Source organism: Netta rufina, assembly GCF_964035555.1.
Source record: "Netta rufina genome assembly, chromosome: 3".
Lineage (NCBI taxonomy): Eukaryota > Metazoa > Chordata > Aves > Anseriformes > Anatidae > Netta > Netta rufina.
Window position 1 is genome coordinate 24504750 of NC_140125.1, and position 24081 is coordinate 24528830.

The 24081-nt window shown below is 39.8% G+C and overlaps 1 protein-coding gene across 1 annotated transcript in view; it reads right to left on the minus strand.

Moving 5' to 3' along the window:
- Positions 1 to 755: 755 nt before the first annotated feature.
- TP53BP2 (tumor protein p53 binding protein 2) overlaps positions 756 to 24081 on the minus strand; it is a 47458-nt gene continuing 24132 nt past the window's right edge. Inside the window, exons 4-18 of the mRNA XM_084284719.1 lie at positions 21452 to 21531; positions 20425 to 20526; positions 17740 to 17914; positions 16185 to 16366; positions 15629 to 15793; positions 14987 to 15224; positions 13203 to 13331; positions 12578 to 12714; positions 11285 to 11771; positions 10121 to 10902; positions 8182 to 8319; positions 7452 to 7585; positions 6327 to 6493; positions 4009 to 4208; positions 756 to 1571 (exon numbers count right to left, since the gene is read on the minus strand). Coding sequence (XP_084140845.1) covers positions 1530 to 1571; positions 4009 to 4208; positions 6327 to 6493; positions 7452 to 7585; positions 8182 to 8319; positions 10121 to 10902; positions 11285 to 11771; positions 12578 to 12714; positions 13203 to 13331; positions 14987 to 15224; positions 15629 to 15793; positions 16185 to 16366; positions 17740 to 17914; positions 20425 to 20526; positions 21452 to 21531 — 3158 coding nt within the window. The 3' untranslated portion in view covers positions 756 to 1529. The remainder of the gene's footprint in view (positions 1572 to 4008; positions 4209 to 6326; positions 6494 to 7451; positions 7586 to 8181; positions 8320 to 10120; positions 10903 to 11284; positions 11772 to 12577; positions 12715 to 13202; positions 13332 to 14986; positions 15225 to 15628; positions 15794 to 16184; positions 16367 to 17739; positions 17915 to 20424; positions 20527 to 21451; positions 21532 to 24081) is intronic.

The following is a 24081-nucleotide window of genomic DNA, read 5'->3' on the forward strand; positions in this document are numbered from 1 at the left end:
CAAGACCATTATTCCTTTTGAAAAATAAGCGTTTTCCTTAGGGGCTTACAGAGCATATGCAGAGCTTCAGTTGTCCAGGACAGTAAGTTTCCCTTTTAAGAGGGAAAAACAACATTCCAGAGCTGATGAGGCACTATCAGACACTGAATGTGTATCAGTTAATGCAGTCTTAGCCTGACATGTGATCAATGCACAAAAGGTCAATGCTCAAAAAAATGTTTCCAGGAAAGATTATCACTAACACATACCCCATTCCTGAGCTATCAAAATTATGAAGTTGTGAACATGACCAGAGCTCCCACTACAGCTGATGTAATTTCATCCACTTGAGGAATTATATCCTCCTTCGTACGATTTCTTGTATTTAGGGGCACCATTTCAGAAAGTAGTAAAAACGTATTAAGAAAACACAAGCCTGAAGGTGAGTAAATTCCTTACCTTTAAGGAAAGATTTGATCTTCTGTGTTAAATAGTATTTATTACCAAATGGTTATTTCTGAAGAGATAGCTATAAACGTTTTTTTCTTTCATTTGGAAAATATTTGTACCATGTTTTTTTGTTGTTTTTTTCTTCAAATGTGTCCTTTAGAAGCTAAGATTAAGAACAGTTATATGCGAGCGTCAGCTATGGCTTAATTTCAAATGCAGAAATATCAGTTTAATGAATGGGAAAGGAGGGGTTCAATTTAATACAGAAAGTAGTCAAATGTTAGGATAATGTAGAACAGCAGTATGAAATTGTTAACAGCTTCAGATAGTCTAATAAAAACTTGACAGGAAAACACAGAGTTAAAGTTTAAGAGGAGACAAAAGTTTAATGGTATCACGGTAAAATAAAAACGAGTTGTCAAGGACTACAGAAAATTTCTACATTTAGTTTTAAAAGTAAAAAAAGTAATAAATACATGAGTCTCTGTAAAAAGAGGAATCTAAAACTACATTGTTATAATATTTTGAATACATGGAATTACTAAGATACTACAGTATTTTAAAAGTTATTGCTTAATGGATAGGTCACGTTTTTCACTATTCAGATGCACTTCAATCTTAGCTTCTGTAGCAAATGTTCTGCTTCCAGCAATAAGCATTTGGGTGCTGTGCACGTACACTTTCATTTCTCCCATCTGGAAAAAAGCCTCAGGATAGATTTGGACAAAGCTAGTTGTCTGTCTTATGACGATCCCTCCAACAGTAAACTGAAAGGATCCTTGTATTTAATGCAGAAAAATGTGAAATTCTTTTCTGCCATGTTTGAAGAAATCAGAGTGGGTACTTGAACATTAGGTTTGCTTAGGCCAAAGGCAGAAGAATTTCATTTGCTTGTAAAAGCATTATTTCAGCTTGTAGAATGCCCTCATCCATTTGCTAATGTATCAATCCTTCATTTGTTTTCAAAGCACATTCTTCATAGCTTTCAAATTACATTGTCATTGAAATAAGTCTCATGATACTGGAGCCAACACAAAATGAATTTTTTCATTGTAAGTCATCCATGATTAGTACTTCAAGAATCTGGCTTCTGTACTATTTCATGCCAAGCTTCTTTGTCTAGGCTTAATCCTCGGATACAGCTGAGGGTAAAACAGAAATGAGATAAAAAATTAGTGCTTTAAAAGGGTACTTTTTTTTTTTTAAACCTCTCTTCGGCAATACTCTTCTATAATATAACCTTTAGTAGCAAAAGCATGCTTATAAAAAACACCCAGAGCACTAACAAAAGTAAATTCAGCATTCTTGGGCAAGCGTAAAGAAATACTTACCTTGCCAGTACAAATGAAGGCACTGAAAAGTACATATACTTCAGAGCCTTCCTCTCTACACAGATGGGTGGTCTAGTAAAAGTGTGTGGCTTTGTAAGTTAAGAGACTTTTGTGTTCAATCAAGTATGGGATTTTATCCTGCTCTATAAATGGAAATAGAGAGGTATTAAAGTGTTTTGTTTTCTCTCTCTCTGTGCGTATCAGCTTTTATTGATCTAGCTTTGGGCAAGCTGGACACAGCTGTCTGCACACAGACCCTGGAAATGTAGATGCCATGCTTTAATGGGTGGCCAGTTGAATTCACTTTGCTGCCTGGCTGTAGATCACTATCAGCCACTCTGTGGCCCTTAAGCTGTGTGCCATTTACATGTTCTGGCTGCACACAGAGGTATGGAGGCTGCCCCTGCTTCAGATGCAGGATGATGATGGATGGAAGATGGCTTGACACAGCACACAGCAGTGTCAGGTGCTTGGGAAGCTCTTAGATCTCAGCAGCAAAGGGCTTTGGGAACAATACCTGCTCTGTAAAACATAGTTACTGGCATACAAAAATAAAGGGATGAACTTCATACAAGTAGGAAGGATGCATCCTCCATGCTCTAAGCTGTGGTAAGTGTCTACATTACATCTTGCTGTTTTTCAGGTAAAGTTCTCCTTAAAGATACCCTCTTCCCTATACAACCAGAATTTAGCTTTCTCCTTTCTCCTAGTTAGCTACTGATGATTAATGGAAGACCAGCAACTTCACCTAGTGAAGACTTAGACAGTTCAGAGACTGACTTCAGAGATGAAGTCAGTAAGTTAACAGTAGTGTAACACCTGATAGTCTTCAAAAGATTTCATTTAGTATTGAGAATTCAGTATTTTGACACTATTTTCCTATTTGCATTTAGTTTTAGAGCTCTTGCATAGTTTATGGAGCTAGTGAGTCACTAAGCGCAGAGTACAGAGGCAGATTAATTCATCTTTGTTTTTCTTCAGTGCACCTAACTGCAAAAGGATAAAAAGTGCTGTGATAAAAGTACAGCTTAATATAAGAATATAGTGAATGACTAACTGTTTTTCTCTAGGGTGAACAGCTTTTCCTAGATTTCAGGTGCAACATGAAGAGTCCAGTAGTTATATTTGAGACTAACCATCGAATACTGAGGTAGAACAACTGAACAGACACAGGAACATAACAATTAACACTGTGTTTGGGCAGTGCTCCCAAAGGTTCTGTTGGGGTTGTGTTGTGCAAGGAAGATCCCCGATCTGAGCTCTGCTGCCTTGTGCTTTTCAGTACAGAAGCACAGGGGTGCCTCATGCACTCCATGCACACCTGCACTAAAGGCTGAGTGCGTGCGTTCATGAAGAAGCTGCATTTGCACAGTTTACCCTGGGGCAGAAAAAAAAAAGGACAAAGCTTGTGTTTCTGACCTGATTATGCAGGGCTGATGACTGCTCTCAGTTTAGAAATGTTTACATTTACATGGAAAACTAAGCAGAAGTACTACTATGTTAGGGCAAATTTAAGAGTACATCGTGGGTAAACATGACCTGAAAGTGATACAGAAATGAAAACTGATTTCGCATTAGATAGAGTAGCCCTGCAAAATCTAACCAGCTTAGGAGTACAAATTATCTGCATGAGGAGAGAGGTTCAGCCTCCTTCAACCATCATATATCAATCAGCTGAAATTCACGGTAGTTAATCCTTAGCATCAGCAGAACCTCTCATCTCCTGCAGCAGGGCTAGTGGATATGTCAAAAAAAATCTTAATGGAATTTTTATACATGTCCATCCACTGCAGTTTTCTAGCACCACGAGGAGATCTATGGGGAGATAACTGCAAATACCTATTATCTGTACACTGTTATTTAAAAAAAAAAAAAAAAAAGTAGCACAGAAAAGGGTGAAGAAATGAAAGGCCACTAACTCAAGGCTTTCGACATACAGTAAAAATATTATTTAGGACAAAACCCAGACTATGATCTGTATTTGACAATCTGGTTGCTTTTTCAACACTAGAGAAAAGATAACCATAGAACTTCGCAGCGCGTTTCTTTTAAATCTCCCAGCACAAGAGGCACCCTGAATACAGACAGGGATGGACACAAGACTCATTCTTAATACAAGTGGCAGTTCTGAAGGTCCTTTGTACCCATGTATAACTTCTGAAAAGTGAGGAAACCCATTCTGCATACTCAGCAAAACCTTATGTACACATCATGTTCAGGTAAAATTCCAGAAATGCCAAGCACTCACCCCAAGCAGGTTGCGGGGAACGTAGCCTTCCTTGTCATTCAGCCGTGCCCACCACCACTCAATTTCATCTTCATCTTCCCGGCGCAGGATTGTCATGCAGTCTCCCTCTTTCATAGAGAGCTCATCATCGTTCTGAGCCTCGTAATCCCACAGTCCATAAATCACTCCTTTGTTCATTATTCCCATTTTCTCCTGGACTCCTGAAAAATGATAAAAACACAACAGCTCAATATAAAAACATGACAGTTGGAAAGACTGCTGTACTCTTATTGGACAGCAGTTCAGGAAAAAATACCTCAACATCTATCACGCTTAGCTCCTTGTTGTCATCAGGCTACTGGAAGTCAGTCCTGGAACAGGGGGTACTGCAGTTTGCCACTGCACACTGCAAACATTCCTTCCTTACATCATGTTCAGAGAACACAAGGTAAACAGGGAGGAAGCATGAGAGGAGCACTGATTGGTAAGAGGTAAAATTTTCATGCTGGTGTTCACATTTCCTGTATGTAAGTGATGAGCAAGAAACACTTGTCTGCACTCTTAGCTCATCAGTCATCTCTTTCTGCCAGAAAGAGCAATACCTGCATATGCTGACCACCATTTTCATTTTGTTTCTCGGGTGTCATTTTCTGCCAGTGTCACTTTTATTTCTCAAGTTTAAAACAAGTTGCACCTCAGACCTATGCCTGAAAGGTCTGCCTGCTTTTGGTTAAGTCAAACACTTAACTCACCAGTTCTTATTTTCTGTCACTGTGTCAATGATTTTTTAAACATTGTCATCAGAAACACAAGTCTGTTAAATTGCTGCTAGACCAAGATAATTCATAGTTACATGCACAGATGTTTTTTTAAAATTTTCTCATTTTCCAGCTGTAAACAAAGGTGAAAAATTACTCTGTACACATTCATCAGCTTATAAGCAGAAAATAGAAAAAGGTATTTTAATCAACTGTTATATGAAATCCTTTTAGCTAATTATTCCATTTTAAAGCAGTGAATCCTGTGGTTTTTTGTTTGTTTGGTATTGACAGGAGCAAATACATTGTACATGGTATCACTAAACCTGTCATTTCCCTTTCTGTCATTTTGTACAGATTTTTACCAATGTCTGATAAAGAAAGTACCTGTTCAATTGAAGTTCTTCATTTCTCCTAATACCAGCTAATTATGTAAAATTAAATCAGTCCCCACAACATTTTGTGAGCTCTTAACCTGAATTTGAGAATTAGAAAAATTCACAAAAGAAGTATCTCAAGGCCTACTGAACACAAAGACACTATCTCTTAACTCATTTCAGAGTTAAAACCAGTACAAAATATTGGATAACTGTTATGATTGTTAATTTAGTCCTATAACCTTCCTTGGGCACTTACTATTGATGAGAACCCATTGGAATCTGGATACATAATTACTGTATTTTTGTTTAACACACGGATTTTGCTGCTAGTTAGATAAGCTTCTTCCTTTCATAGGGAAAACTGTATATTTGGCACCGAGCCATGTGAGAACAGCTTGGGCTGTTTTGAAATACACTGTCTGAGCAGCTTACACAAACTCAGACTTCTCCTGGTACACAAAAACAAAAAGCTAGTATTTTCACTGCTATTACTCTAACCTCTTACCTACAGATGATACTCTAGCTGGTGAGCTACAAGGTGGGAGGAGGTCACAAGAACTACATACAAAACACACAAAAAAGTAATCTAAAATGTCACTGACTCATCATCATACTTGTTCACTCTCTCCAATAAAAAGAAGTTTCCCTATATTCTTGAATAAAACCTACATTTAATATGGGATTATTTTTTTCAATGTAAGAAAAGAAAAGCAGCAGAAAATCAAATTCAGTGTTTACTATCCTCAGTTTAGGCAGAAATTTGGCAATACTTTTCCTGGTTCTAAAGTTCACTTTAGGAAGTATTTCTCATTTAAAAGACACTAGGCAGCACATACAAACTGCCTACCAAGTGATCTATATCACTTTTTTTTGTATGTAAAAATATTTACATGCTGGAGTTCACCTAACCATCATCTCATATCAATGCATTTGTAGATACACACACTTAACCCATTTCAAGGTTGTATTAAAATAGAAGAATGTTGTTACTCAAATGTTCTTCACAGGCCCAATGTTATGAAGCTAGTCTCAGTGGGCCTCGTTCTGTCACAGTAAGATGGCCAAAACTTCTCTTTCCCAGAGGAATTTTAGGCATGGGTACACAACCCAAGTATATGCAACTTACCACTTCTCATCCAAAAACATACCAACAAGTGCAAAGTCCCTGATAAGCTCCAGTACTCAGCTGTCATCAACATACCGTATAAGAACTGGGAGCATTGTGTGTAGCCTTCCTCCATTTCCTCACACTTGTCTGCTGCTGTCTGCATGTCACTGTAGGTCATAGCAAATACAGCTGCACCCGACTCCACCAGGAACTTGCACACCTGCACGTTATTGCAAGATGCTGCACAGTGTAATGGGGTCCTGCAAGCCAAGAAGAAAAAGATGACACAATTACTTTTATTGCTCATAGCAGTGTTTACAGGCTCCCTTGGGCAAAGCACCCTCATGTGTGACCTCCAGCAATTGGTACTCTATCACTGAAAGCTTCCTACCCAAACTACTTAAACCAGGATTGTCAAGAGCAATTGCTTTTCACAGGTAACAGGGGTTACTAAGAGCTGCCTGAGCCTTAAAGCTGGGTTTCCAAATGGATCTCTAGTTATTCTATCCTCTTCTAATCCGTCAATGTTTTAAGAATATTCCCCAGGGCAAGAAAGGAGAAAAAAAAACTTCAAACAAACAAAACCAAAACCCCACACTCAGAAATCCTCCTGAAATCAAGCCTATTACAGTCTAGACAATGATTTCAAAACCTGACTTGGTGACAAGTACAGGTAATTGGAGTAACTGCTGAGGTGGAGGAACAACAAACATCTGTATTCAGTCTCAGGCCTTAGATGCTTTTGTTATAGGTAAAAATAATAATAAATCACTGCCATAACCTTTTAATCGATAAGCTATCTAATACCCTTTAGGACATGTTTGTAACTTATTAACAGTAACAGGCCTGGCTTGTAGGCTGTAGGCTTTCTGCTTTCTTTCATTTTTAAGTTGTTTGAGTGTTGGACAGAAAACTAAGGAAAGTTTGTGGGGCTGTACACTACTGCCCATAGCCTACATGGTTATCACACAGAGAGGACACTGGGAATTTCAGCAAATGGCTCATTATGCATAATTTGCCTTCAATATTTAAAATAAATCGTTATGTCTATTTCCTGAAAACTGGGCCTCAAACACATACTTTTTTCATATAAGAAGTATCAGTATAATTTACCTATTTATTACCTATTACCACCACTACCTTCAGAGGGAGCTATGGTAGCCCCGAGCTGCAGCTCTGTTGCAGACAGGATTCATAAAGAAGCACTAAAAGCCTTACCATCCATCGCTGTCTGCAGCATTCACATTCACACCGAATTGTACCAGGAACTTCACGATCTCTGTGTGCCCAGCACACACAGCATTGTGCAGCGCAGTAATCCCTTCATCGTTGGGCATGCTGGGATCTTCAACCTATTCAGCCAGAGAAAGGAACCATTTGCATTCTGGTGAAATTGTAATAAAATAATATCCTTGTACAAAAGTCAGTTGGCCTATTCTGAAATAGGATTTTGAACCGTAATTCTCTTAAGTGTTTGAGCTACAGGAAGAAAACTATAGCAGTAACCAATCCCACAAGAAGATTCATGTATAAGCTTGTATGCTCCCTTAAATAGCAAGAAGCTAAAATGGCTCAGAAAAATAGTATCCTGATAACTTAATAAAAACATATATAACAAATTTCAGACACTTGTCTATCTAAGCAAAACCCATGTGAATTTTGTTTATCAAATGATTTGATAACATGACAGATAGGGGACAGAACACTACATAAGAAAATGAGAAGAAGAACTTGTCCTGCAAATTTACTGTCCTGGTGCTAAATTTCCATTTCGGATTTAACACATATAAAAAACAGCCTTCAAATGGCCATGTCATTGCTTATCATCTCAAGGGCAGACCTCCATCGTGCATTATTATTTTAGCTTCCCAGCCCAGTCCAGAAGAGCTACTGCTTTCCAGTTTGAACTGGGATTGCTGTTCCTTCTCTTATAAGACAACATTTGTACCTCATAAATGATTCTCTGCACAAGATCAAATTCCCCCTCCAAAGACGAATCCAGAAGCAATGCAAGGGGGTTGAACTTCACTCTCATCCCATGCGCAATTCTCTCAGAGCCAGTTTTACGCAAGTTTGTCCTCTTCCCCTGTGAAAACGGTAACAATTACAGGACATTTTTTCCAGGTTGAGCAAGAATACAAAATTGTGTATGTGAGAATGACAGCAGAAACAACCAATTAAGACAGTGAAATTAATGAAATTTAAACTATTTTTAACCACTTCCCCAATACATTACAAATAGGGGAGGTTACGAACATTACAAAAAGATCTCTGCCTTCATCTCCAGGCAAAGACTTTGAAGTCATCAATATCATAAAATTCTCAAATACCTGATGGTCAGGAAAACGATGCATATTTTTTGTATTCAAATTATTTTAGCATTAACTCTCAGGTATGTTACACAAACCAAAAAACTTGAAAGGCTCTACAAAGTACACTTTTTCCTTAAGCACGGATGCTTAGTTCCTAACCTTCTGCAAAGCTTAGCAGAGGTTAACAGGAACAAAAACAGGGAAAATGGTTAGGGAAAGAATGTAGAACTAAGTGTAGAACAGCTTTAGATGCTCCCAATGATACTGGAAAGAAATTATGTCTATATAGCTGAATTTGTCCTCTTTCCTATAGAGAATATGCATACATTAGATCAGCGCTCTCCCCAGCTGGCTGTGCAGCAGCAATAAACACTATTCACAAGGCTATGCAAATTTCCAACAGATGTCCGAGCAAAGATGAATAGAAATGAGTCATGTTTTGCAAAAGCAAACATGTAAGGCTAAGTTTTATAAGAGATTCCTAGAAACTACTCTTTTGCCTGTTGGTTTATACGCATATCAGAAGTACAGGCTTTTTAAAGAAAGACCCTGTCAGCACAACCCAAGTCTTTAAATACGAAATTAAGAAATTGGTCTGCTTTCTTATCATCACAGAATTATTATAAAACCAACCAGAACAGAGTTCTTACAATTTAAGAAATCTACCACTCGAGTTTCCTTGTAAGAGGCAGCAAGGACACAGTCTTAAAAGCATGAAAACTTGCAATGACTATTCTAAGGCTAAAAAAGCATGCTAAAGCTTTCAGCTCCTCTGCAGTGAAATGATGGAGGTATAAGCACTTTCATGTACCTGGTTATTAAAATTACACTCATGATAGGTTTTAAAGAAACTATGAGGAACCAAAAGCATTAAGCATTTCAGATGTACAACCGTGAGATAACACCATACCACACATGTATACACAAACCTCCAAAACCAAACAAGACTAAGATGCCACCTACACTTAGCCCAAAGGACTCCATTTTGATGCAACCTGAGAATTAATTGGTGTCAAATTCAAGTTCCAAACAAACAAAAAATAATCAGAAAACATTTGAAAAGTTTGAACTTGAGAAAGTGCAAGCAGCTGATGTCTACAAAGAGCTACTTGAGCAGAAACTAAATAAGTCAGTTTCCCCATACTTTTCAAGGAATGCACTTTCAAATAAACAAGTGCAATCCAGGATTAAGATAATTAATTTCCATCCCAGCAATAGAGGGAAACACTCTGAAATCTGTATGGCTCAAAAAAAAAAAAAAAAAGTTTGGACTTGGTATAATAGGTAAACTTCTATACGGGATGCTTTTTACAGCCCAGAAGAGCTTGCACATAAGATTTCGTTTTAAACTTTTCATCATGTCATTCACTTTAGAGTCAGAGCTTTTCATTAGTGGCATTCATTTTGGAGATAACAAGTATCACACAGACAGAGCAGACACCCAAAGAGAGACTTCCAGCCTGTTTGCGGACCTGTTCTCCCACATACGCTTCATCTCTGCAATAGACCCAGGATATATGGCAAAGCTTGAGCTGACTTACAGAGCACTGAAGTTGTAGGTTAGCTAATACTCACAGGAGGCAAGGAAAACTGTCCAGTAACTTCAGGAGGCCGCATATTGAATGAGTCCTCTCCCAAACTCTCTGGTTCCCCTGACGGATATGGGGGTGGTGGGTACGGAGGATACTCCTCTATGTATACTTCCAGTGGCAGTGAAGCCTCCAGGCTTGGTTCTTCTGTTTTTGGCTGTGTGGGTTCGTCAACATCCGAAACTGCCTCAGGTACCGTCTCCAAAGCTGAGGAGGGAAGAACAGCTTCGCTCTCATCCACTGGTGTGTTTTCTGCTTCCTCAGCAATTGCTGGTTCTGGCATTGAAGAAACCATTTCTTTCTCTGATTCCGTACTTGCATAGGGGTTTGGGATTTCCACTGGGCTTTCAGGACTGACAGCTGATGCCATCTGTTTGGAAGGATGTGATGGAGCTGAGATAGTCTCCATAGCAGCCAGAGTTGTCCTCTGATACAACAGCTTCTGAATGTTTGGGCCATTAGGTCCTTCTGGCTCGGTGATGGAGCTACGTTTCTTCAGTGGTCTGGGTGCGTTGGAAAGCTTTTTCCGTAGTGCTTCCAAATCAGCATCACTCTGGTTGCGGTATGGGTTGGACAGGAAAGGCAGCAGTTTGGTTGGGCTAAGGGGACGGGGTATTCGCTCAGTTTCATGATTCTCATGAGCAGACGTCGTCATTTCTGTCTCGGGCTCTGGGCTGCCTGGCTTGCCTTGGAGGTTTGAGTAGACATTCTCCGACAGCGGCAGCTGATTCTGCACACCAGCTCCTGCCATCACAGGCTTTCCATACACTAGAGAGCAGTTCAGAGAGGGGTAGAAAAAACAAAACAAAACAAAAAACAACTGTGAGTATCAGATCAACGAATATAACAAGAACACACAACCTGATTCACCTACCTAAGGCAGAGAAGCACAACAGTAGAATCAACCAAACAGAACTAAACCATTAACAAGGTTTACTGTTAGTACTTAATTAACTTGCAAACACACTACAGATGCTCTGCGCTCCTTGTTAATGCTTACATACAACAGACAAGATCCACCTAAGATTCTTACAGCTGCACTAACCTGCTTAATTCCCCCAAGAACAGCTTTGTACCCACAGATCAGGTGGAAAGTATCTCTCTCTGAGGCTTATGAAGACAGAAGAGAGGTAGAGAACTACAGGCTTACCACTTGGGAAGTGTGGTCCTCTGGTCTGTGCTCTTGTCAAAGCACTTTGCACTGCCTGCTGGAAGTTCTTCCCAGGAGTCTGCTGTTGTGTGTACATGCTATAAATTGAACTTGCAGCCACAGTTTGCGGCTTTCGAAACGGTGGCAGTGAGGTCTCTTTGGATGGCTGAGGGGTGAAAGGTCTCACAGCTGCTGCTGGGGGACTTTCCTGTTTGGAGGAGGGAAGGATTTGTTCCTGGCTAGAAGGACCTACGAGTGGTACAGAAATTCTTTGCTGTATCTGCTGGGAAGGATGAGAGGGCTGCTGTGCCGCTGGTTTTTGTTTGTTCCCCATAGTTACGGCAGCCAAAGGCAGCTTCTGTGGGTTTCCATCCAGCTTAGTATCAGAAAGTTGCAGATGACTGGCTTGACCAAAATAAGGCAAGTTTATCTGTTTTGGTTTAGTAGGAACAGGTGGCGGTACCTTTGTTACATTTTTATTGGCTGTCTGAAAGAAGAAAGAAGTTAGTTAAGATTAAACTGGGGAAAAAAAAAAAAAAAAAAAAAAAAAAAAAACACTTGTTTTAAGAGATCTGCCAGAAAGGACCAAAGATCCCCAAAGAACGACATGGATTTCTGCAAAGCTGTTTACAACCTCCTGGGAATCAAAGAGGCTTCTCAAAACATTTCATCATAGTTATCACAGTTATTTATACTTTGGAACCTGTTCTCCTGTAGCAGCCATGCTTAGAACATCAAACAATGACTGGGCACACTAACTTCTCTAAAAGCAGAGGTAGACAACAATCTGTAGGCAAGAAGCTTGCTCTACAATGGAGCACCCGACATCCCCAGTTCTCCCATGTTAACTTCACCCCTACGCAATCAAATCACACCCTTGAGTCAAGATTTAGGGGGGAAATCTTCCTGCAATCAAACATCTGAAGGACTCTGCTGAATTAAACAGTACATAACTGATTAAAAAGGCCTCATACAAATGCCTCTGTACATAAAATCTTTGGAAAAAATATTTGCACACACACTAGCACAAGTAACACAGCTTTTTTTTTTTATGTGATCAAATTATAGATTTTCATCACAGTAACTGTAGGGAAAGACTGAGTTACTGGCTGACATTAAAAGCCTAAAATACATTGTTCCTTAGAAGTAGTCTTTTAAAAGAAGACCTAGTTACTTTTCAAAGAGCTTCCTGATAGCAGTATTTGTAAAGCTATGTAGTAATCTCTATCAGATGAAATACAGAAAAACCCAGCAAAGCTCAGAGCTGAGCAGTAGCTTGTGTTCCCTGCATACCTGTGCTTCTCGCAAGAGATCTTCGCTGCTCTGGTTCTTCCTCAGTGAGCCCAGCCCAGCAGACTGATCCACAGAATCAAACATTGAAAACGGCCGCACTTTCTTCTCTTTGTCTCGCAAGAAAGCTTCTCCTTCAGCTGTTAGAGAGGGAGGAAGATTTTATTTAAATGATAACACAATTATAAGAATTAGAATCCTGTTCTGTGCAAAAATCAAGACTGCGTTCATAAGGGATGCTTGTTGCCCTGTGCTAAGGACCCAAGGGCATGCCAAATGCTCTGTCTTGCAAATTGAACTGTAGCAGTTTTGAAGGCATTAGTATCTACTTCACCACCTGAAATAAGGTATTAAAAAAAAAAATCCCTGCAACACCACACTACAGTTTGCATTGCAATAGTATTTGACTTGTAGAGCTTAAGGATATGGTTTAGTGGGGACTGTTAGCGTTAGGTCAGAGGTTGGATTCGATGATCTTGAGGTCTCTTCCAACCTAGAAATTCTGTGATTCTGTGACTTTTTTGTGCTCTCAAATTAATTTTACTTTTTACTGAGGCATTTAGGAAAAACAGATGTCGTTAACTTGGTTGTTCATATTTTAAGATTAGCCGAGCACATAAGAGCATACCTTGACCTTCACCAGCCACAATTCCTTTTCCTGAAGTTAAGGCTGATCCTTGAGTAACATGATTGTCTGTGTTTAAGCTATTCCAGTCAGCAGCAGACAGAGAAGGTTTTGAACTGGGGACCACAGAACCTAGGAGAGAACAAATGAAACAGGTTTGCTCAGTCAGATAATGACAGGACAAGGGGGAAGGGTTTTAAACTAAAAGAGGGGTTTAGATTAGAGGCTAGGAGGAAATTTTTCACTCAGAAGCCAGTGAAGCACTGGCACAGGTTGCCCAGAGAAGCTGTGGATGCCCCATCCATGGAAGTGCTCAAGGCTAGGCTGGATGGGGCTTTGGGCAACCTGATTTAGTGGGAGGTGTCCCTGCCCATGGCAGGGGTGTTGGAACTAGGTGAGATCTTCAAGGTCTCATCCAACCCAAGCCATTCTATCAGATTATGCTAAGATACTGCTTTGTTGACTTATTAATTACAGGATTTTGTTTTGTTTGTGGTTTTTTTTTTGGTAGTACTCAGGTCTAGACAGTATACAAGTATCACGCCCAGGTTAACTGCTACAAAACCTATCACTTAAGGTATAGTTCATTTCAGAGAATCAGAGAATCATTCAGGTTGGAAAAGACTCAAGACCACCAAGACCAAACATTCACCTAACTTGCCAAATCCACCACTAAATCATGTCCCTGAGCACCACAAACACACATCTCAAACACCTCCAGGGATGGCGACTTCACCACTTCCATGGGCAGCCCATTCCGATGCCTAATCTCCCTTACCATGAAGAAATTCTTCCTGACATTCAATCTAAACCTGCTGCGGCGCAACTTGATGCTATTTCCTCACATCCTGTCACTTGTCACTTGAGAAAAGAGGCCAAGAAACCTCTATACTGCTTGGACCAGAGCTAAAATCCATTCCAGTAGTTTTACAATCTAAACCTAGATAAAACAAAATTGTTCCCCATCTTCCAGCAGAGCAAAAGAAACCTGGTACTTCATAAACATTTGCTGACACTGGAGAGAGGGGAGGGAGGGAAAGGAACAAAACTGGTCTACTAGCACAGCCTCCGTTTTTCCTTTTGGGAAGATTTGAGTTTCTCCTATCTCCCTGTTGAAAAGCAAGTCTGAAAGATATCACAGAAGAGATATCTGCATCTCTCCAGCTTCTTCTGACTTTCACTGAGCTGAACTTTATCTCATAGGAGGAAGATAGAGAAGCCAGGTAAACCTCCATCAATGCTCAAAGCAACGGAGGCCAAGCCTTACATCACTTGTTGAATTTATGTCTCTCTATACTCCTGTGTCACCAACATGTCAGCAAGCTTATTGCTATTTCTGTGCTGCAATCAACTACAAGAAATGTTATAAAGAAGGCAACGTTTGTTAATCTTTTACATGTCACTTCAAAAATGCATGATCAGAAAACTTGGCTTTGTTAGTTGTTAATCGTGTCTGCCGTAAGACTGTCTAGAAAGTCAAACAAACACTATTGTACAGTTTTTAGGAGAGTAAGAAAAACACAACGGATCACTAATCTATAGAAGAAGCCCCCTATGTTCTGTGCTGTGTAACAACTCTAATTATTCACTGGGACAATTACTTAATTTATAACGCATTGAATCCTATAGCCTCAGTGTTTATAAAATATATTCACTGGATCAGGCAAATTGTAAGAAGACTTCCACATAAAATAGTATTTTGTTTTAAAAGAAAAAAAAATCAGGGCTGGTAAATTAGAAGAAAATGAAATAATTCTGGAGAAGAAATCTTAATTTCAAGCTATTACCTGCAAGAGCTTTAGCTTGTGAACTGCTCCCAGCTCGCATGTTCGGCAGAGTTTGTGTTTTTAGCGGACCATCAGGTGCCTGCAAAGTTTGTGTCCCATCTGAAAACGCTGGCTTCACCAGAAGTTCAGGTCTGGAAGCAATACGTGGCATAGTAGAGGACTGGATGTAAGGACCAACTGCTGCCACTCGACTTGGAGCAGAAGCCACTGGCTGGGGTAAGTTCCCATCTGAAGAAACCTTAAAACATTTAAGGAAAAAAAAAAAAAAAATTTATGCTGCAGCTTCCATGCATCAGAAAGTTAGAGCTAGAAGTCAAAAAGGATAAAGGAAGTGAAAAAATATATTCCAGTATAAAAAATGAAGCTTTTTTTTAAAACTTTAACAGATATAAATATGATGCAGTAATAACAACAACAAAAAAGATTCCATGACAGCATAAAAAGACTTGTCTGTAAACAGTAAGTAGGTTAACATCAATGTACCATGAAAAGTACTTTAATAATACAAGACTTCCACCACAAACAGATAAAAATCACAATTCTAGCATCTGAACAGCCCTCCCCACAAGCAAGTTATTACTTCAGTCCATATGTGCCACAAATAATACATACATATTTTTAATTAAAACATCCAGCACTTACTGGTACATTCTCTTTCTGTTGCAGAGCTGCCTTTTTCTTCCAGAGGCGCTCCCGCAGCTCATTAACACGCTTATCCATGACTGCCACCTCCGAGTTGCGCTTGTTCAAACACTCCCTCTGTTGCTGCAGCTTGGCATTCTGCTCCTGGTTCAGTTTGTTCCTCAGCTGAATAAATTCATGGTGGGGGGGGTGGGGAGAGGACAACAAAACCAAAACAAATTAACTAAATTAACTTTCAGGATGAAGAACAGGAAACAGCTACAAAGGGAAAACCATTCTAAAAAGTCAAGCCTTGCTTGCAAACTCCTGAGATTTTAATCCCCTGAGAAAATGCTGGGTAGTCTCCAAGCTGTGCTCAGGGAAGAGGTGCAGACTGAAAACCCCATCCCCTGCCTGCCTCGAGCACAGTGCCTCCAGTCCTCCATCTGCAGCACCTGGGCGACTGCGCAGCTCTGCCCAGAGTGAGAGCGTTGGGATCTCTTCCCAGCAAGGCAAGAAGCGACCTAACCAACTTTCCACCCTTCAAGCTGTGGGTCACCCACAAGCCCTGTGTTACCTGCAGCTCCTTGTACAGGCGGTCGAGCTCGGCTACGGCTGACTGGTTGTCGTGGTAGCCATCAATCCGGCCGTTCTTCAGCATCTCCAGCTGCCTGGTGAGTTCCTCTACCTTTGACACGGCCAGCACTAGCTCACGCTGCTTTTGCTGGAACAGGCTGTTCATCTGTTCAATCTCCTCCACTGAAGAGGGCGAGAGAGCACAATAGTCGCCCTGAGAAACAGCTGAGCGTGGGCTGCTTCCCAAGCAGCACGGCGGGGGCAGAGAGCGCCCTGCTGTCCCCTGGAGCAGCGCGGCACAAAGGCTGTGGCCGGCTGCTGCAAGCCCAGGGCCTCTGGCAAACCAGCTCTTCCTTGCGGGAGCTGCACATGCAAACTTGGTAGCGAGATTATGGAAATCCCAGCTACTTAAAGTACTCATTGGGGGGGTGTTGCTAAAATTTATGTAATGCTCAGATTCCACAAGAGGACACTCACTCAGCCACAAGGCATATTTATGATGCTTGTAACTCTGAATTTCAGTCATAGGGAAGACAAATGACATAATGATAAAACACTCAAGCTGTTACATTAAACAAAGCCTTTTTAGAGTTTACTACACACAGCTGTCATCAGCTGTTCTTACTGTCCAAAACTGTTGTATCTCAGAACAAAACCCAAAGCAGTAGCTGTTCAAGCAAGTGCCAAGACCAGACCTTCTGGGATGGTGCAGGGAAGCATGATCACACATGCTCTCAGATCTCAGCTCGTGTCTTTTGTGTTACAATGTGGTGCTCTTCCTTCAAACTGAGTTGTATCGAACAAGATAAATATCAAACAGATAATGCATTCTCCCCACAGAAAATCTTTTGTTTTTATCTGGAAAGCACTACACCATTTTTATCTTTTTACTCTAATAAAGCAGTATATTTTCATTTCAGTGCACATGAAAATGTCAAGTTCTGTATGACACAGACACAGAGGTAGGAAGAAAAGAGAGGCAAAAGAACGTATGTTGACATGAAGTCTGAAATAAAATATTTAATACTGCATCAACTTGCTGAACTGCAATCACCCAACTAGTACTGTAGAAAGACAGACACCAGTCTAATTTTTGTAACTGAAAAGAAAATACACAGCCACTTTGGTCATTAAGTTACCTCCTGCGTAAGAGGCAACACAGGTAACATGCCAATCACATCTTTTTTTTTTCAGGCCAAGAAGAAAATAGTAGTCTAAATATATGTGTAGTTTTAACATAAAGAGTGGAAAAAGTTACTGTGGTACACAAACATATTCAAGTAAGGAAACAACCTACACTGAAATTAAAGAGCAGAAACACTAGGCTCAAAACAGGCTAGAAATGCACTTATGGGATATTTCGAAATATGATAAGAGAACACTTTTTGTTCTTGGTCATTCAGGAGTGCTCTTGGTAAATGTGAGATGTGAAAACAAAGATTATTTTTTCTTGGAATACTGCAAATACCTCATCTAAATCACTGAAATCACCACAGATTTTAGACTTCCAAGAGCCATGCTCCATGAAAAATCATAGCCTACTTTCTCCAACTCACCTAACTTTCCATTGCTGAGTCTTTTTTGCTCCACGTGCCCTTTCAGTGCTCTCACTTTCTTAAGTTTGGCTTCCTGATTCTCAGCAATTTCCTTTAATCGCTTAAGTTTTTCCTGTTCAGCAGCTTGCTGTTGCTGTCGCTGATCTTGCTGTTTGAGGAATTTCAGACGCTGTTCCTATAGACGAGATAAGGAATTTATTTACTTACTTATTTTTAAAAAGAAATTATGGTAAGGTATTGACAGCAACAGTGTCAAAACTTGTATACAATTGCCATTGCAGCTCAGATCATCAGTTGCTACAGCCCAGTATCCTGACTTCCCAGAGTGACAAGGAGAGCCTGTGAGAACAGGGCAAGCACCTCCTGATACCCCTATACATGTGCCCCAATACCATCCTCCAGGAACCACCATTCAGTAATGTGAGAGCCTCCTGAAACAAAGCCATGTCTAACAGCCCTTAGTACATTTTTCTTCCATGACATTGCTCAAATCCTTTTAAGCTAAGAAAAAAAAAAATAGCATTTACGTTCCATGATGTTTTCGAGTTTCATTTAATCACCACTTTTTCTTCAGTTGCCAGAACTAGTGGTTATTTCCTCTCTACCTTCTCCATGCTGTACGTTACGCTTCTCTATCATATGCTACATTTCAGTAGTTTCCAACATGACCTATAGTCATTTAGATATTGTGTATATATATATATATATATAAGGTATTCCATAAATTATTGATCACTTGTCTCACTCTTTCTACTTTTTCCAGTTCAGTTAGAACTTCCTTTAGCTGGGGAACGACTGCACAGCAAAGCTCTGAAATTTTATCATTTCCAGGTAATAATCACCAACATCACAAAATAGAATTCAAGACATAGGAAAACCTTTATAGTGACCTAGCTCCACTTACACAACAGACATCATCTCAATGGAGAGGATTCTTCTCTCCAAGAGTGTACGAGTAGGGTGGTGCACTATTAGTCTCCATATATATATATAGAAGCCTATAGTTCAGAGCTAAAAGAAACCACTAGATCACCTGTAGATGATCCTGTAAGTACTAGCCGTATTTTAAGTTACTGGCTGATAGGTATGACTGTCAGTTCTGGAGATTATAGGTTATTCCAATAGTAGGAGAATTACTAAGACTTTCCCAAGCATCCAGCCAAAGACCAACAGCCACAACTTTCAGCGGCTACTAACATTAGAACATTTCCTCCAAAAGAAAATATAAAAACTAATTTGTGGGGGAAAAAAAAGAAAACAAAACACATACCAGTCATATTTAGAAACATGGGTTCTTGTGCATTTTGATTAAAAAAGAAAGAAAAGCAAGCTTGCTTTCCAGAGAAAACCAGGCAGCACCTGCAGTATCTGCACTTTATACAGTATACGCTATATTTTCCCATACAGGAAAAAGAGTCAAAAAAAATATATTACAGCCCACGTCTAAAAAGAAAGTGTCTTTTTCCTTCTGAATCTATTTTTAATACTGCATCTGATTTCAGAAGGCAGGAAAGTGGCAATGGAAAGCCTCCCTTTAGAACAAAAGAATGAAAAATTAATGAAGAATTCTCCAGTGGGACAACCATAAGGCCACTCCGCTTGCTATCAACCACAGGCAACAGACACCTACCTGATGGGTGGCCATCCATCATACTCAAGCTCTTAACTATTTTATTTTTTTATTATTTTTTATGTTTTGTATGACTTCCTTTACACCAAGCGTATAAAACGTTTGTATTTCTGGTTCTATATATACAGTGACCACAATTTCAGAGTTATTACAGAGACCTCAGAGCTATCTTACAAAGATTATCTTACTTTCAGAGCCATCTTACAAAGACCACGTTCTATTACCATCACCTGAGTGAATCAGCCAAGAGAGACAGGGCTTCCAAGAGAGGAAAAGGAGTGAGACAGGAGCCCCAGCAGCCTTCTTTGCCACCAAAGCACATTCTGAAGGGCCTGGGAACTCATCTACCCAGATAGTTAAACGTTCCTTAGGATGGGCTTGCGTGTAAAGATTCTCTGCCAACAGCAGCACTGACAGTGGTATTTTCAAGAGTAGTGTGCAGCAAAAATGCTAAAGCCAAATACAAAATCCATGCTACCATTCTGCAGATATGTTCAAAATATTTTTTTCCCTAAACAATTCAGGAGCAACCCGTGTGCCATCATTAGCTTTTCTGTTATTGTTCAGCAAGCATTTTATAAATCACTGTCCTAGTTATTTCTATCACATGCACACCATCTTTTCCAGACAGTTGCCCCAGGAAACCAGGCACACTGAACTCTATCAGTAAAAAGCGAGATATCATTACAGGACAGCATTATACCCAGAAACAAAAGCATTGTTCAGTGATCAAGCTGGTGAATGGCTGGTCACCACACTGAACAAACAGGGCTGGCAGAGGCGCCAGGATGAGTGGCAATATTAATGCTATACGCTCCATCATTTTAGTAAGCTATTGGGTCACTTCAATCACTGGTATTATTTTAATCTTTTACTATGGGATATTTGTACAGATTGACTTTCAAATTTAAAAAGTGGGAGCCAAAGAAATGGAGACACCTGTTTAAAAGAGGTGGGAAAAAAAAAACAACACACAAATCTCTAACCCTCCCTCTACCTCATACAAGTCCTACTGCCTTTGTTCTTGGCTGTAAACAATCTTATTCCAAACTCACCTTGTTAGCCAGCATTTGCTGTTGAGCCTCAATTTGTTGCTGCTGACGTGATGCCATTTCCTGAAGTTCAGCCAGTGTCATATCCATCCTTGGAGCGCTGATCTGTTAATGAAAATCCAGAGCATTCTAGAATCTCAAATTGGGCTAGCATGCAATTCAATGGAGCTACTGCAGAAAACTATGTTTAAAGTCTTTAAAAATAGTAACAACCAAGTATTCGATAGAATAATTAGAAAGAAATGGCATATTTCTACTTTAAAGAAATAACAACTTTTAAGCCTTTACAGATGCGTGCCTCAATCCAGCAACACACGTAAGCTAACATTCTTGAAAAAATAATATTTCCAGCACAATACCAGCAGCGTTTCAAAGTGGCGTTTCAGAGCCATTTATAATTAAGCTCAGCATGACTCAGCTTTGACTGACTGAGCCCAGAATGACCAGCCCATGGCAGGATGGATTGGTGGTTACAGGTACACCATTGCAATTCAAAGCACTTCTACTTAAGTTGAAGAAACTGGAAAATTTAAATTGGGGATGGGGGACGTGGGGAAATCAAAGGTAGTACTATTACATTAGTCATCTGTTCATGTCTTTTCTTAATCTAGATTCTATCACATAGCCATAATTGTATCTTCTAGAGCAAGAACAAATGACAGACACTAAAACACTAACTGGTTTCAAATTGAAACCTTGAACTATGTCAGGCCATTTCTCTGACACCAAACTGAATGTGGACAGGATCAGTGAATTGAAGAAGAGAAATGTGAATGGGAGTAGAGGAGGGAAAGTGGTGCTGAATTTGCTGCTCTAAGATCACTCATACAAACACATATCTGGCAGCTAACAGATCTCAGAGAGATCTTAAGAACTGAAAACAAGGGCGATAGCTGTTAGAGGCTTCATGTCTATTTTAGAGCAGTCATTAGAAATCGTCTCTTAGTTTCCAGGGTAGGGTTTGCACAAGTATCTTAAAGGAAGGGAAGCCTCTGTTTTTACTGTGCTGTCCATTACATCAAGCACTTACTCCATTCTCCATTCTTCGATCACCAGGCACTTTCACACCATTTCTTTTTAGGGATGGATCTTGAGACCTCTGCCCAGTCCCTAGATAGAAATTCAGGATAACATAAACAGTAAGACATTTTGGGATTTTTTTTATCCTTTTAAACATAGCATTCAAATATAAAAAAAAGGAGAAAAGGCTCAATAATTCTTTGTTTATAATCTGAACTATTCTTCCCATGTTCTTATCTCTAAGATAAGTTTAAATGATAACACAAGATATTAACACAAGAGGGATCTGGGGGTCATGGTAGACAGCAAGTTGAATATGAGCCAGCAGCGTGCCCTGGCAGCCAGGAGGGCCAACCGTGTCCTGGGGTGCATCAAGCACGGCATCGCTAGTAGGTCAAGGGAGGTGATTGTCCCGCTCTACTCTGCGCTGGTGCGGCCTCACTTCGAGTACTGTGTGCAGTTCTGGGCACCACAGTATAAAAAGGACATGAAACTGTTGGAAAGTGTCCAGAGGAGGGCTACGAAGATGGTGAAAGGCCTGGAGGGGAAGACGTACGAAGAACGGCTGAGGTCACTGGGCCTGTTCAGCCTGGAGAAGAGGAGGCTGAGGGGAGACCTCATCACAGTCTACAACTTCCTCGTAAGGGGGTGTCGAGAGGCAGGAGACCTTTTCTCCATTAACACTAGTGACAGGACCCACAGGAACGGGGTTAAGCTGAGGCAGGGGAAATTTAGGCTGGACGTCAGGAGGGGGTTCTTCACAGAGAGGGTGGTTGCACACTGGAACAGGCTCCCCAGGGAAGTGGTCACTGCACCGAGCCTGTCTGAATTTAAGAAGAGATTGGACTGTGCACTTAGGCACATGGTCTGAACTTTTGGGTAGACCTGTGCGGTGTCAAGAGTTGGACTTGATGATCCTTAGGGGTCCCTTCCAACTCAGGATATTCTATGATTCTATGATATTTTATGAAGGGGCTGCTGTTCAATGTCAACATTTATTTTAAACCATAAAGCTGTTCAAAAACAGACAAACAAGAACAGCTTAACCAAAGGTAGGCTATTTCAATATTTCTCTTGTGATCAACAGGCAGCTGGCCCCTCCTAAGTCTGCATTAGAAAAGCATTGTCACAAAACTGGGTTGCCTTCTGCAAATGACATTGCAAATGGCTAATTCAGAGAGATGCATTTGGACCAGTGTCTTAAAACCAAGCATCTAGATGTTCAGGTGTTGTGTTGGTTTCTTTTTTTAAACTGTCTCACAAAATAACATGAACAACAGTTACCAGTCACATAACATGAAATATGCACCATTTAATCTGTAGTTAATTATTTGCACATAGTGTAAAGTTTAATATCACAAAATGTTTTCATTGTGACAGTCATTCTGACAGGAGAGATGCTACTTAACTAGAATCCTACTTACATGCTTCCATCAAATCACATACAAATCGTGCTTTGATGCCTAAAACTAAGCTCACTAATTTCCCTGTAGGACATACATGCACTACAGGATGAAGCCATCTTCTGTTAGCTTTTTGCCTAGCTGAGCAAATCCCTGCAAGACTAATAAGTACAGCAGAGCTCCTAACTATTCATTTGGTCCCCCTCAAACATAGTGCTTAGCTATGTTATGGACAATAAAATGCTTATAATACTTATATTAAGAGTACTAAGCACATTGAGCTTGAAACAAAATAAAACCTGACAATTAAACTGTGCCATAGCATGTCTACTATATGGAAGTGGCATAGCTTTAACTTTTAATGAACTCATTCCATCGTCATTACACATTTCAAACAAAGATATGTTCAGCTATTTTAAAATACGCTGGGTACAATGCCACTTAACACAAATAAAATGTTTCTGAAACATGGGAAGATTACTGAAGACCAAAAGGAAAAGTGGAGGAGGAAGAACCCAACAGATTGATTTAAAGGTAAATGTCTTAAGGATTCTTCTACTGAATAGATTAATATGGGATATATGGAAAACCTTGAAAAGCAAAATGTCTTATTTTTTATAGGATTCAAACTTAAGATTTACAATGCAGTGTTATTACGTTTGTAGAGAACTTGGAGACTAACCATTTTGCTTAATTATATTCCTGAAACTAATACAAATGTTTTGATTGTGGGAGAAACACCAAAGAACTCTACTTTTTGATAACTATGCTAAGTTTATCCCCCCTGTAAAATATTATCCAGGTGAAACACACTAAGCTCACATAATAAATGACATTACCAGAAAACAATGTAGTCACTAAATTAAACGGCAGAGATTTCCATTTTTTTAGGAGATTAATCACAGACCTCTAGATATTTAACTCTGGCTAATACATTTAAACACAGTATGCCTCTAATACATTTAAATACAGTATGCCTTTGGATGCTATGGTAATTCTGAGCTCTAGAAAAGCTACTAACTTCTCCATTCATATATAACATTGCCTAGACCAGGCAAGAGAGGATGAAGTCTTTACCAAAAATGACTAAGAACCCAAAGGAGAGCAAACAGTAAGAGCAGTTTTCTGTTACTAGCATTCCCTATTCATAAGAAAATAAAGGTCACACCAGAAAGGGTTGCAACACCAACATAAAATATATTCATGGTGTTCCCTTAACCTTGAGGAATGAAATGAA